The sequence below is a fragment of the Scyliorhinus canicula genome, chromosome 3 (genome assembly GCF_902713615.1).
Source record: "Scyliorhinus canicula chromosome 3, sScyCan1.1, whole genome shotgun sequence".
NCBI classification, from domain to species: domain Eukaryota; kingdom Metazoa; phylum Chordata; class Chondrichthyes; order Carcharhiniformes; family Scyliorhinidae; genus Scyliorhinus; species Scyliorhinus canicula.
Window position 1 is genome coordinate 94091644 of NC_052148.1, and position 14070 is coordinate 94105713.

The 14070-nt window shown below is 47.5% G+C and overlaps 1 protein-coding gene across 1 annotated transcript in view; it reads right to left on the bottom strand.

Annotated features, from left to right (window-relative positions):
- LOC119963629 (cell division cycle protein 20 homolog) overlaps positions 1-5782 on the bottom strand; it is a 93519-nt gene extending 87737 nt beyond the window's left edge. The window contains exon 1 of the mRNA XM_038792959.1: positions 5323-5782. Within this exon, the coding sequence (XP_038648887.1) occupies positions 5323-5782 (460 nt within the window). The remainder of the gene's footprint in view (positions 1-5322) is intronic.
- Between the last annotated feature and the right edge of the window lie 8288 nt (positions 5783-14070).

The following is a 14070-nucleotide window of genomic DNA, read 5'->3' on the forward strand; positions in this document are numbered from 1 at the left end:
AACCATCAATTCACAAGACACGTGCTTTCAGATATGAACAGTGGTTTTAATCTACTTACTTCAGAGCCAGCCTGTTACCCGTTGAACTCTCGATGAACTCAGGCTGGCTCTGGACACGTTTATTTATACAGCAGTCTAGGGGGAGGAGTCATGGGCGGAGCCAAGGGTGGAGCCCTGTACAAACTCCTGAGCATTCCCAGAGCTACTCCCCCTAGTGGTTGGATAACGCTACTGCGCTTACAATTGTATTGGTAAATACAGTGTGAATTACTAAGTGACATTCACCACAGGCCCTCAAGTTGCAAAAGCCTTTTTGATTATTTCCCATACCTGTTCATGACATTTCAATGGTCTCGGTGCCTGGTTCTCCTAGTCTTGTTAAAATCCAAATCTCTCGCTTTTCACCATTTAGAAAAGACTCAGTTTTATCTTTCTCAAGTCCAAAAAGACTGACCTCAAATTTGCCCATATTAAAATCCGCTTACAGTTTAGTCCATTTCTTAATCTCTTTGTAACAAAATCTCTTTTTATGCTTCCATGATCTCTTTGTATATGTTATACTTTTATTTAGCAACGTAAGTATCATGCTGGTACCTGGTGTGATTGCATCAAATTCCTCTGCCACTTTAACAAGCGTATCAATCTAGTTATTTGAACTTTATTGGACAGAAAAACAGGCGAGGCACAAACCGCATAAACGTGTAAAAGTTTAAATTCCCAAATCAAATTTTGAACACTAATATAAAACTGATGTCCCATGGCTTATATGGGGAGTGAGGGAGGGAGCAATGATCAGCGTGAAGAAGGGAATAGTAATGTTCAGACTTGAGCCCCAGGCTCTGGTGTATTTTTTTAATACATTTAGAGTACCCAATTCATTTTTTCCAATTAAGGGCAATATAGCTCGGCCAATCCACCTACCCTGCACATCTTTGGGTTGTGGGGCAAAACCCATGCAAACATGGGGAGAATGTGCAAACTCCACATGGACAGTGACCCAGAGCCGGAATCGAACGTGGGACCTCAGCGCCGTGAGGCAGCAGGGCTAACCCACTGCGCCACCATGCTGCCACTGTTGTATTTTTTTTTAAGTGTCATTTTTTGAAGACCTGATTTAAACAACTCTAAGTAGCTGCTGTTTATGGTCTGGTTTTCAATTTGCAAATGAAAATGCTAAGCAGAAAAAAACAAATCAAGTAAGCTGCCCTCAGCCCTGCCATTCAAAGCGCTGCATCTAGATTGCAACGTCACAAAACGTATTTCAAAATGAAAATAATCTTTATACGGCCTTTAATCAGTTTTATGATCGATTTTGTAGTTCTTAAAACATGCTGCACAAATTAAAGCAAAGGAGGAAGATATTTGCTAAGTCACATCATCAATATGGTCATGTTACTTTGTAAGGCACTCTCTTCTGTTGCCTACCTGCTTTGTTAAAATGTAGCTTTCTTTCTGATTGTTTAGTAAGTGGTTGGCAATGCTCTGGTTTGGCTGCTTATTATCAGGGAGGCAATAATCGGTAAACGTTGCTGCAGATACTCTCTTTCTGTTTGCAGTCTCTGTCGTTTCGATCAACAATAAAAAACAAAAATACTTAACAAGCATAGTTGTGGAAACAGTTGCAAACTAAGACAGGGAGATAATCATATCTGGTTTACTTTGAAGAAATTAGTTTTAAATATCACAATCCGTGTCCACAGCTATTCTGCACAGTTATTTTTTTGTACAATCGTGACCTGAAAAAAAAGTTAAGTGAGGGCAGGGCAGTGCAGTGAATAGTACATTTTTTCAAACAGACATCTAAACTGCCAGTAGGGGTCAGTGTTGGATAGCAAATAGCACAGGAGCACACCACTGTTGTGAACAATGATGGCAACCCCATCATTACCTATCTGAAATTAACCAAGTCACCCCTGGTGTATTGGGGACAAGTTGCGCAATTTAAATTTGTTTGATTAAGAGATCATTCTGTTGGGGCTGATAGGGTCAAAATGGGATGAAACCTGAAGCCATTGAGTTTCCACCCCATTCACAAAGTTGAAAAAAAATGAATGAATGAAATGAAAATCGCTTATTGTCACGAGCAGGCTTCAATGAATTTACTGTGAAAAGCCCCTAGTCGGCACATTCCAGCGCCTGTCCGGGGAGGCTGGTATGGGAATTAAACTGTGCTGCTGGCCTGCCTTGGTCTGCTTTAAAAGCCAGCGATTTAGCCCAGTGTGCTAAACCAACCCCAGGTAATTGCAAGCTGGGGACAAGTGCTCCTTCCTCAAGCTTCAGCTACATTTTTTTTTTTTTTTTTTTTTTCATTTTTTTTATTGGCATTTTTTGCAGAAAATATAACAAAAAGTATAGCAAAAAGCAGTAATATGCAACTAACAGCCCCATAACACCCACAATTCCCCCCATACCGTAACATCACATGTATCACATTCCCCCACCCCCCCCCCCCAAACAAGAGAACTTAACCATAAATTAAAATTAGATAAATCAAATTTAAATAAAATAAGCTAACATAATCAACGCCCCCCCCCCCCCCCCCCCACCCCCCCCCCCCCGGGTTGCTGCTGCTACTGTCCCAGTACCCTATCGTTGAGCCAGAAAGTCGAGGAAAGGTTGCCACCGTTTAAAGAACCCTTGCACCGATCCTCTCAGGGCGAATTTAACCTTCTCAAGCTTAATAAAGCCCGCCATGTCATTGATCCAGGTCTCCACGCTTGGGGGCCTCGCGTCCTTCCACTGTAGCAAAATCCTTCGCCGGGCTACTAGGGACGCAAAGGCCAGCACACCGGCCTCTTTCGCCTCCTGCACTCCCGGCTCTACCCCAACCCCAAAGATCGCGAGTCCCCATCCTGGCTTGACCCTGGATCCCACCACCCTTGACACCGTCCTCGCCACCCCCTTCCAGAACTCCTCCAATGCCGGGCATGCCCAGAACATATGGGCATGGTTCGCTGGACTCCCCGAGCACCTGGCACACCTATCTTCACCCCCAAAGAACCTATTCATCCTCGTCCCAGTCATGTGGGCCCTATGCAGCACCTTGAATTGGATGAGGCTAAGCCGCGCACACGAGGAGGAAGAATTTACCCTCTCCAGGGCATCAGCCCATGTCCCGTCTTCGATCTGTTCCCCCAGTTCCCCCTCCCACTTCGTTTTCAGCTCCTCTACTGACGCCTCTTCCTTCTCCTGCATAAGCTTGTAGATATCGGATATCTTCCCCTCCCCGACCCAGACCCCCGAGAGCACCCTGTCACTCACCCCCTTCGCGGGGAGCGCAGGGAATCCCTCCACCTGCCGTCTAGCAAATGCCTTTACCTGCAGATATCTAAACATGTTTCCCGGCGGGAGCCCAAATTTCTCTTCCAACTCCCCCAGGCTCGCAAACCTTCCGTCGATAAACAGGTCCTTCAGCTGTTTAATGCCCGCTCTATACCATCCCCGAAATCCCCCATCCATGTTCCCCGGGACGAACCTATGGTTCCCCCTTAACGGAGCCTCCATCGAGCCCCCCACTTCTCCCCTATGTCGCCTCCACTGCCCCCAAATCTTGAGGGTAGCCGCCACCACCGGACTCGTGGTATACCTCGTGGGAGGGAGCGGCCACGGCGCCGTTACCAGGGCCCCCAGGCTTGTATCCCCACAGGACGCTAAGCTTCAGCTACATTTTTTTTTTTTTTTAAATTTTTTATTGGAATTTTTTGCAGAAAATATAACAAAAAGTATAGCAAAAAGCAGTAATATGCAACTAACAGCCCCATAACACCCACAATTCCCCCCATACCGTAACATCACATGTATCACATTCCCCCACCCCCCCCCCCAAACAAGAGAACTTAACCATAAATTAAAATTAGATAATCAAATTTAAATAAAATAAGCTAACATAATCAACGCCCCCCCCCCCCCACCCCCCCCCCCCCCCGGGTTGCTGCTGCTACTGTCCCAGTACCCTATCGTTGAGCCAGAAAGTCGAGGAAAGGTTGCCACCGTTTAAAGAACCCTTGCACCGATCCTCTCAGGGCGAATTTAACCTTCTCAAGCTTAATAAAGCCCGCCATGTCATTGATCCAGGTCTCCACGCTTGGGGGCCTCGCGTCCTTCCACTGTAGCAAAATCCTTCGCCGGGCTACTAGGGACGCAAAGGCCAGCACACCGGCCTCTTTCGCCTCCTGCACTCCCGGCTCTACCCCAACCCCAAAGATCGCGAGTCCCCATCCTGGCTTGACCCTGGATCCCACCACCCTTGACACCGTCCTCGCCACCCCCTTCCAGAACTCCTCCAATGCCGGGCATGCCCAGAACATATGGGCATGGTTCGCTGGACTCCCCGAGCACCTGGCACACCTATCTTCACCCCCAAAGAACCTATTCATCCTCGTCCCAGTCATGTGGGCCCTATGCAGCACCTTGAATTGGATGAGGCTAAGCCGCGCACACGAGGAGGAAGAATTTACCCTCTCCAGGGCATCAGCCCATGTCCCGTCTTCGATCTGTTCCCCCAGTTCCCCCTCCCACTTCGTTTTCAGCTCCTCTACTGACGCCTCTTCCTTCTCCTGCATAAGCTTGTAGATATCGGATATCTTCCCCTCCCCGACCCAGACCCCCGAGAGCACCCTGTCACTCACCCCCTTCGCGGGGAGCGCAGGGAATCCCTCCACCTGCCGTCTAGCAAATGCCTTTACCTGCAGATATCTAAACATGTTTCCCGGCGGGAGCCCAAATTTCTCTTCCAACTCCCCCAGGCTCGCAAACCTTCCGTCGATAAACAGGTCCTTCAGCTGTTTAATGCCCGCTCTATACCATCCCCGAAATCCCCCATCCATGTTCCCCGGGACGAACCTATGGTTCCCCCTTAACGGAGCCTCCATCGAGCCCCCCACTTCTCCCCTATGTCGCCTCCACTGCCCCCAAATCTTGAGGGTAGCCGCCACCACCGGACTCGTGGTATACCTCGTGGGAGGGAGCGGCCACGGCGCCGTTACCAGGGCCCCCAGGCTTGTATCCCCACAGGACGCTAAGCTTCAGCTACATTTAAGCAACATAAAAGCAACATACTGCGGATGCTGGAAATCTGAACTAAAAACAAAATTGCTGGAAATACTCAGGAAGTCATCTGTGGAGAGAAATCATTTGATGCATCTGTCTGCTTTGACAGAGGAAATATATGCCAGATTAGTTTTTATTCAAATTAAAATATAAACATAGATAAATTAGGAAATAATCCCTTCTGCAACACACAAACATGTGTTTAGTTTTCTTGCTGTTTTACATTTCCTTTGAAAGATATATTATCTTGTTAAAGTATTACCGGATGCATACCTGCAGCCTCACAATGCCCTGGACATGCTGGCTGAAAATCCACTTTCCTGTTAGGAGGGGGATTCAGTTTGGCTTCCTCGAACCCAGGCCCAGACCCAGGCTCTGCTCCTGTTAGTGTCCCAGCAACAGTCACTGAGTCAGTTTTATTCTCTGCTCCGGCCCCGCCACTCCCACCCTCAGCTGCTTTCAATATCCCTTCTTCTGCCTGTATCATTATCACTACTTCTACTTTAGCCCCACACCCATCTCTTGCTGGTTTCTCTGTTGCTGCCACAGCTTTAGCCGTAGTTGCTGCACTTGTTAAAGCCCCAGTCCTAGTTCTGCCTTCCGCCTCTATTACAGTCACTACTGGAACTCCATTTGATGCAGCTGCACGTCTACATTCTCTCCTGCTTATATTTTGCCACTTTGTAACAATGGGGCTGCTACTGGCGACTGGACTTGGCAGCTCCCATTTCATCCTGTTCCATGTTGTATTGGTTTTGAATAAAGAAGTCGTCAGCTTTCCTCTTTCTGCTACCTGTAAATGAGTAGAGAGAGAGAGAGAGAGTGTCAAAAGGGAGTGTGGGCAGTTCCGATTAACATGGAAAAATATAATTTTAAGAGAAAGTTTATGAAACATTTTGCGAGTTGCAGAAAGACAGGAGGGTGCACATTGTGATCTCTAACAGAACCATAGGTCCTGGTGAGTATAACATTAAAGGTACTGGAACAAAGGGTATGGGAGGGATTTTCTGCTCCCATTTTCAGGAAGCAGGATTGGAGGCAGGAGTGGGAGTCCCAAATGCAATTTACACCAGCAAGATTTCCCATTCTGATTTTTTCCACATTCTCCCCCACCCCGCCAACCAATGATGATTTGATTGCATTTACATGTAATTATCAGGCCTTTATGCCTGATAATGACCCCGACCCCCTCATTTGATTGTCCAAAAGGTCTCCCATGACATGCACCTGGTGAGCAGGTGCCACCGGATACACACAGGTAAATAGACCCCCAAGGGCCAATGAGTGGAGCCTGGGAGTACCCTCGTACTGCCCCAGTACAATGTAATTTCAGTCCTTCTCTAGTACACCTGGAACGGGAATCACATGACCAGGTCTTTCCTGAAGCTTGAGGCCTGTCAAATTTTAATTCCCAAGTACCATTTTAATCTTCCCTCCCTGTTAGGGGCTGGTTTAGCACAGTGGGTTAAATAGCTGGCGAACAATGCCAGCAGTGAGGGTTCAATTCCCGTACCAGCCTTGCCGGACAGGAATGTGGCGACTAGGGGCTTTTCACAGTAACTTCATTGAAGCCTACTTGTGACAATAAGCTATTATCATTGTAAAACTGGCAGGGTCAACACAGAGGGTAGTACGTGGGTGTGGGATATCGCGTGATTGCAGAGCGTGACGAGTGACCCGAGACAACAGGCCCCAGCAAGGTCAGTGTGGGAAGGAGTGGAGGTGGTAGGGGCAAAGGAGAAGGAAGGGTTAGGGTGGTGGAGGTTCAGGATGATAACCGCCAGTGGGGATGAAAGAGCAGGAAATGGATGGCTTAAGGTTCCCTTGGAAACTCCTGCTCCTCCTGCCTCAACCTTGCAAAGATTACAGATTAAAATATCTCCCAGAGCCTCCTCAAGCCTGCTCCTGCTTGCCATACAAAAATGTTATCTTACACAGATTAAAGAATTTATCCACATTACTGAGATAAGCATCAGAACCACCTATCTATGAAGCAGCGCAAGCAGTAACCAAACAGAGATATACTCACTCTGTCCAATCGTTCAGCAAATGCAAGCTATAACCATGGTAAGTCCCCAACAAGAAGTCATTCTAACTTTGTGTGACGGTGTGAAATGGTCGATATTGCTTCATTCATCCGTTATATAGTTCTCTCAATTTTAATTTTTATAGAATTTCCTTAGAATGGAAATCAGGAGAGATGCATAACCAGCAGCTGATTTGATCTTACATTCCCATTTTACATTACCATCCAACGTCAAAATTCTTCCCATCTTTTGTTCCATTAAGCATTCCAGCACAAAGGTTTATTTTTATTGTTCCGAGGGGTGACAAAGATCCCTACAGCTCACAACAAATCCTATACAGACATTGTGTAAAATAAAGTGAGACAAACTTCTGGTAGCGGCCATGGAGGAGTAGGTCGCACATTTGATAGCTCCTGCCAGTGACAGACTTTTGGACCATTTTCTCCGGGGTTTTTCTGGATTTTATTGGATGAATCGGTGGAGAGTGAGACAGTGAGGAGAAATCCCCCACTAGTGTATGGAGAATTGGACCAGAAGTGGCCATGTGAGAAGACAATGTTCGACAAGAAAGACGCGAGCAGAGCTGGTAACGCAGGAAAGCATGGCGGCGAAGCAGGGCCGCGGGGAGACAGCACAGTTGTCGATGGAGCAGCTGGTGAAGGTTTTTGAAGATTGCTTCACCAAGCTTAAGGAGGACAAGCTGGACCCGATCAAGGTTTTGATTGATCAGATTGTGCACAATCAAGAAATCCACGGATGTGTGATTCAGGAGGTAGAGAAAAAGGTGTCCGAGCACGAGGAATACCTAACCGTGCTGGAGACCAAGGTGGAGATGATGAATGACCACCAGAAAAGAATGCAGGAGAAGCTGGAGGACCTGGAGAACAGGTCCAGGAGGCAAAACCTGAGAATTGCCGGCCTCCTGAGAGCCATGAGGGATCGGATGCAAGGGCCTATGTGACGAACACGCTGGAGAAGTAGTCCGGGGACGTGAAGATGGCGGCGCCCACTGGCCACACGTGGTCCGGGACAAAGATGGCGGCGCCCATTGTGTGTAGTTCACGGGGGAGGGGCGACTGCGCGCGCCTGGTACACTGCAGCGAAGTGCCGCTTTTTGCCGCAAGCCTTACAAATGGCAGTGGGGGCCGGGCAGCATTGGTGGGGGTGCATCTGCTGGCTGCAGAAATAACATCGGGGACCCCGGGGTGCGAGGGTTGGCATGTGGTGCAGCCGTACTGGCTGGGTAAAGCCCCTGCTGGGGCGGCCGTCTGTGGGGTCGACGAGGGATAGGAGGGGTGGGCCGCGCGGTCGGAGGGGTAGGCCTGAGCATTACATGAGGCGACCGTCATGGAGAGTGCTAGCTTTTTAGTCTCAGCTAGGTCGAGAGTGGCCCCTTCTAGCAGTCTTTGGCGTATGAGGTCCGACCCAATCCCCGTTACAAACGCATCACGCATAAGAAGGTTGGAATGTTCGGTGGCCGTTACGGCCTGACAGTCACAGTTCTGGACGAGTGGGATCAGGGCCCGCCAGAAGTCTTCTATGGACTCACCAGTTGAGAGCGAGTGGCGAGTACGTGCCTGGCGAAGAGTGTGTTCGTTTTCTGTGCGTAATTTTATTTGAGGAGCGCCATGGCGTCTGCGTAGTTCAGGGCATCCTGGATCAGCGGAAACACGTTGGAGCTCAACCTTGAGTACGGGATCTGTATCTTCTGAGCCTCTGTCGGAGGGGTGGTCGCTGAGTTGATATGAAAATCGCTTATTGTCACGAGTAGGCTTCAATGAAGTTACTGTGAAAAGCCCCTAGTCGCCACATCCGGGGAGGCTGGTACGGGAATCGAGCCGTGCTGCTGGCCTGCTTGGTCTGCTTTAAAAGCCAGCGATTTAGCTCAGTGAGCTAAACCAGCCCTTCATATAGGCCTCGAAGCAAGCTAGTCAGTGATTGAAATCCTTTTTGGCGTCGCGTGATTGCAGATCCAGCTACAGGTGATGTGGTTTGATTCGGAGGTCCATCTTTTAGAAAATCTTACTGCAATAAATTGATGCACGATCAATTGTACAAAGACTAAGGTTGGATACAACTGTGGCTTTATTGCAGTAAGATGTGTGGCCTCCCACCGCAGCTAGCAAATTGGCTACTGAATAGAGGACACGCTCCTCCTACTGGACAGAGCCAGCAGGCAGGAGCTACCGGTGAACCTGTAGTACAGGTCCTACCTTACATCACCTAATACAGATGTAACAGTGGTTTACCACAACCTGGTCTTGTATATTTCAGACCCGTTGGAGGGGATGGGGGAAGTTATGCGGATCCCAGGGGAATTTGGTAATTTTTCGGGGTACAAATTGAACATGGGGAAAAGCGAGATGTTCGTGATACAGGCAAGAGGGCAGGAGAAGAGACTGGGAGAGCTGCCGTTTAGAATGGTAGGAAGGAGCTTCCAATATCGATAAATCCAGGTGGCTCGGGGATAGGAGGCACTGTGCAAGTTAAACCTGTCCCGACTCATAGAACAAATAAAAGAGGACTTTAAGAGATGGGACATGCTCCCGCTATCACTGGCGAGGAGGGTACAGTCTGTCAAAATTACGGTTCTCCCCAGATTTCTGTTGGTCTTTCAGTGCCTCCCCATCTTCATCCCGAGGGTCTTTTTAAAATGGGTAAATAAGGTTATTTTGGGCTTTGTATGGGCAGGTAAAACATTTCGAGTGAAGAACGTGTTGCTGGAGCGCAGTCGGGGGAGGGTGGGTTGGTGCTGCCGAACTTTTGTAATTAGTACTGGGCGGCTAATATAGCCATGATTAGGAAGTGGGTAGTTGGGGGGAGGGGGATCAGCGTGGGAGCGAATGGAGGCGGCGTCATGTAAAGGCAGTTTGGGAGCACTGATGACGGCACCTCATCAGATTTTGCCAGCTCGATACTCCACATGTTCGGTAGTGGTGGCGGCTCTGAGAATCTGGGGGCAGTGGAGGGAGATGTAAGAGAGTGGAGGGAGCATCAGTTTGGACCCGATTAATAATAACCCTCGGTTTGTACCGGGTAGGCTGGATGGTGGGTTCCGGAGATGGCAAAGGGCAGGAATTAGGAGGATGGGGGATCTATTTATAGACGGGAGCTTCCCCAGCTTGAAAGCCTTGGAGGATAAATTTGAATTGCCAGCAGGAAATGGGTTTAGGTATCTACAGGTGCGAGACTTTTTGAGAAGGCAGATTCCGGCCTTCCCGCTGCTGCCACCACGGGGGATACAGGACAGAGTAATCTCCAGATCATGGGTGGGGGAGGGGAACGTATCAGATATCTACCAGGAACTTTTGGAATCAGAGGAAACTCTGGTTGAGGAGCTTAAGGGCAAATGGGAGGACGAGCTGGGGAGAGAGATAGAGGCGGGTCTATGGGCGGATGCCCTCAGCAGGGTTAATACCTCCACATCGTGCGCCAGGCTTAGCCTGATACAGTTCAAGGTAGTCCGCCGGGCACACATGACGGTGGCCCGGATGAGCAAGTTTTTTGGCGTAGAGGACAGGTGTGCGAGGTGCGCGGGAAGCCCAGCAAATCATGTCCACATGTTTTGGGCATGCCGGAAGCTTAGAGGGTTTTGGCAGGGTTTCGCTAAGACGATGTCCAAGGTACTCAAAAGACGGGTGGTGCCGAGTCCAGAGGTAGCGATCCTTGGAATGTAGGAAGAGCCGGGCATTCAGAGGGCAAAAGAAGCCGATGTCTTGGCCTTTGCCTCCCTGGTAGCCCGGAGACGGATCTTATTAATGTGGAGGGACACAAAGCCCCCGAGTGTAGAGACCTGGGTTAGTGACATGGCTGGGTTTCTCAGTCTCAAGAAAAAAAGTTCGCCTTAAGAGGGTCAATGTTAGTGTTCACCCGGAGGTGGCAGCCGTTCATCGACTTTCTCGGGGAAAATTAAAATGTCAGCAGAAGCAGAATGCCAAAGGGGGACCAGACTGTTGTTTTATGGTTGGGCTGTGTGAAGATTGTGATGGGGGTGAAAATGTTTATTGTACCATGTTTCTGTCGCTGTTATTGTTATTACTATTAAAATTGCAAATACCCTAATAAAAATATTTAATAAAACAAAATAAAGTGAGACAACGCAATGGATTTCTAATAACCTGAATGAAGGTAGTGTATCTGCTTCAATACTCAAGGAGGCGTCAAATGGTGAAAATACTTTTGTGATTTATCCAATACAACTCCATATGCCATAACTGAAAACCACCATTGCTGACGAAAAAAAAACAGATTTACTTAATCTGCCATTATTTCAACTAATTTTGTGGTCTCGGAATTGCAACAGGTACTTTACCTGTCGGAAAGGTTGAGAAGGCTGATATCCATGCCTCATTGATTGCAACTGGCAATTCCTAACATTACACAACAGACTTAAACTGCACCCTGACTAATCCACTGGAACTCTTTTCCTTAAAAAAGCCATTGCTGCAGTCTGCCAGAAGGTGGGGAGCTGAGCAAACAATATTGCAAAATAGCCCGCTCAGTCTGAGTTCAAGTAGCTATATCTATTGAAGGAAAGGAAATGTACAGAAACTATTCTAATTCTGACAGAGTTCACCCGTGATTTTGTGAAGGTGAATAACCCTACAGCTGAGTGCAAATGGGGGCGGTCTATCAGAAATGTACCGCTCTCTGTAAATCAGGAGCAAATAGAGAGTATGTACTGAAGGAGTGAACAAGAGTCCAAAATGACTTAAGCTGATAATACCAAACATCCAAGACTTTGAATAGAATTAATTCAATGGAGAAAAAATGTTTTTTCATTCATTCATCGGATGTGGGCATTGCTGACTAGTTCAGCATTTATTGTCATTAGACCATAAGACATTGAAGCAGAATTAGGCATTGGGCCCATTGAATATACTCCGCCATTCAATTATGGCTGATATGTTTCTCATCCCCATTCTCCTGCTTTCTCCCCATAACCCTTGATCCCCTTATTAATCAAGAACCTATCTGGGTGGATTTAGCTGTTACAAGGCGGCACAACTATAAGGTTCAGGGTGGGAGATATAGGAGGGATGTCCGAGGTAGGTTCTTTACTCAGAAAGTGGTTAGGGTGGGGAATGGACTGCCTGCTGTGATAGTGCATTTGGATACTTTAGGAACTTTCAAGCGGTTATTGGATAGGCACATGGAGCACACCAGAATGACAGGGAGTGGGATAGCTTGATCTTTGTTTTGGACAATGCACGGCACAACATCGAGGGCCGAAGGGCCTGTTCTGTGCTGTATTGTTCTATGTTCTATTGCTGTCTTAAAGACACTTTGTGACTTGGCCTCCACAGCCTTCTGCAGCAAGGGTTCCATGGATTCACCACCCTCTGGCTGAAGAAATTCCTCCTTATCTCTGTTTTAAAGGTCTGAGGCTGTACCCTCTGCTTCCAGTTTTTCCTAGTAGTGGAAACATCCTCTCCACGTTCACTCTATCTAGGCCTCTCAGCATTCTGTAAGTTTCAATGAGATCCCCCCTCATCCTTCTAAACTCAAACAAGTACAGACCCAGAGTCCTCAACCGCTCCTCATATGACGTCCTTCATTCTAGGAACCATTCTTGTGAACCTCCTCTGGAACCTTTCCAAGGCCAGCGCATCCTTCTTTAGATACAGGGCCAAAAACGGCTCACAATATTCCAAATGGAGTCTGACCAGAGCCTTATACAACCTTCACAGTACATCCCTGCTCTTGTATTCCAGCCCTCTCGACATGAATGCTAACATTGTGCTTGCCTTCCTAACTGCCAACATGTTAACCTTAAGAGAATCCTGAGCTAGGATTCCTAAGTCCCTTTGTGCTTCTGATTTACAAATCCTTTTCCCAATTAGAAAACAGTCTATGCCTCTATTCGTCCTATCAAAGTGCACAACCTCACACTTTTCCACTTTGTATCCCATCTGCCACTTCTTTGTCCGCTCGCCTAGCTTGTCCAAGTCCTTCTGCAACATATCTGCATCCTTAACTTGTCTCTCTACACATATTTGTATAATTTGAAAACTTAGCAACAGTGCCCTCAACTCCTTCTTCCAGATCAGTTATGTGTATCGTGATTAGTTGTGTTCCCAACACTCTACAGTCTCTAGAGTTTAGAAGAATGAGGAAGATCAAATTGAGGTATACAAGATGATAAAATGTATGGATATAGACATGGAGCGGATGCATTCTCTTGTGGGGCATTCTAGAAAGAGAGGTCATAGTCTCAGGATAAGAGGTAGCAACTTTAAAACAGAAACTACTTCTCCCAAAGGGTCGTGAATCTGTGGAACTTGCTACCCCAGAGTGCGGTGAATGCTGGAACAGTGAGTAAATTTGAGGAGTTAGTCAGATTTTTAATTGGTAATGGGTTGAAAGGTTATGGAGAACAGGCAGGATTTTGGAGTTAAGACCAGGATGAGATCAGCCACGATTGAATGGCAGAGCAGACTTGATGGGCCAAGTGGCCTAATTCCGCTCCTCTATTTTATGAACTTATGAACTAAGATGGTGGGTGGATTGGCAATGGAGTGGATTGTTTTGAAATGGGTGGTGTCAGGCTTCTTGTGTGCTGTTGTAGCTGCACTTAACTGGATAAGGGATATCTCCTTACAGTTGTGATTTAATTGTGCCTTGTAGATATATGGACCGACTTTGGGGAGTCAGCAGGTGAGTTATTGGCAGGTGAGAATTTCCAGACTATTTATATGGCTGGTACACTTCAATGTCTGGGTCGCCCCCAGGATATTGATGCCGGGGATTCAGCTACCTGGTGCCACCGTAAATGAAGTGGGAAAATGTCCAACATGGACGGAAGATAAAAGGTCACAGTTGTAACTGCATTCGATTCTATTTTGATGAATTGTCTAAAGTCTCAGCCTGGATTTAGATTTCACCTACCATTCCCCCAAATCCTGCGGGAAATTTAAAGGAAGGTCTGCCGTGTTGGAGGCAGGGCATGAACTGGTGTAGAAAGGAGCTGAATACCCCAATTTGCCAAGTGTGC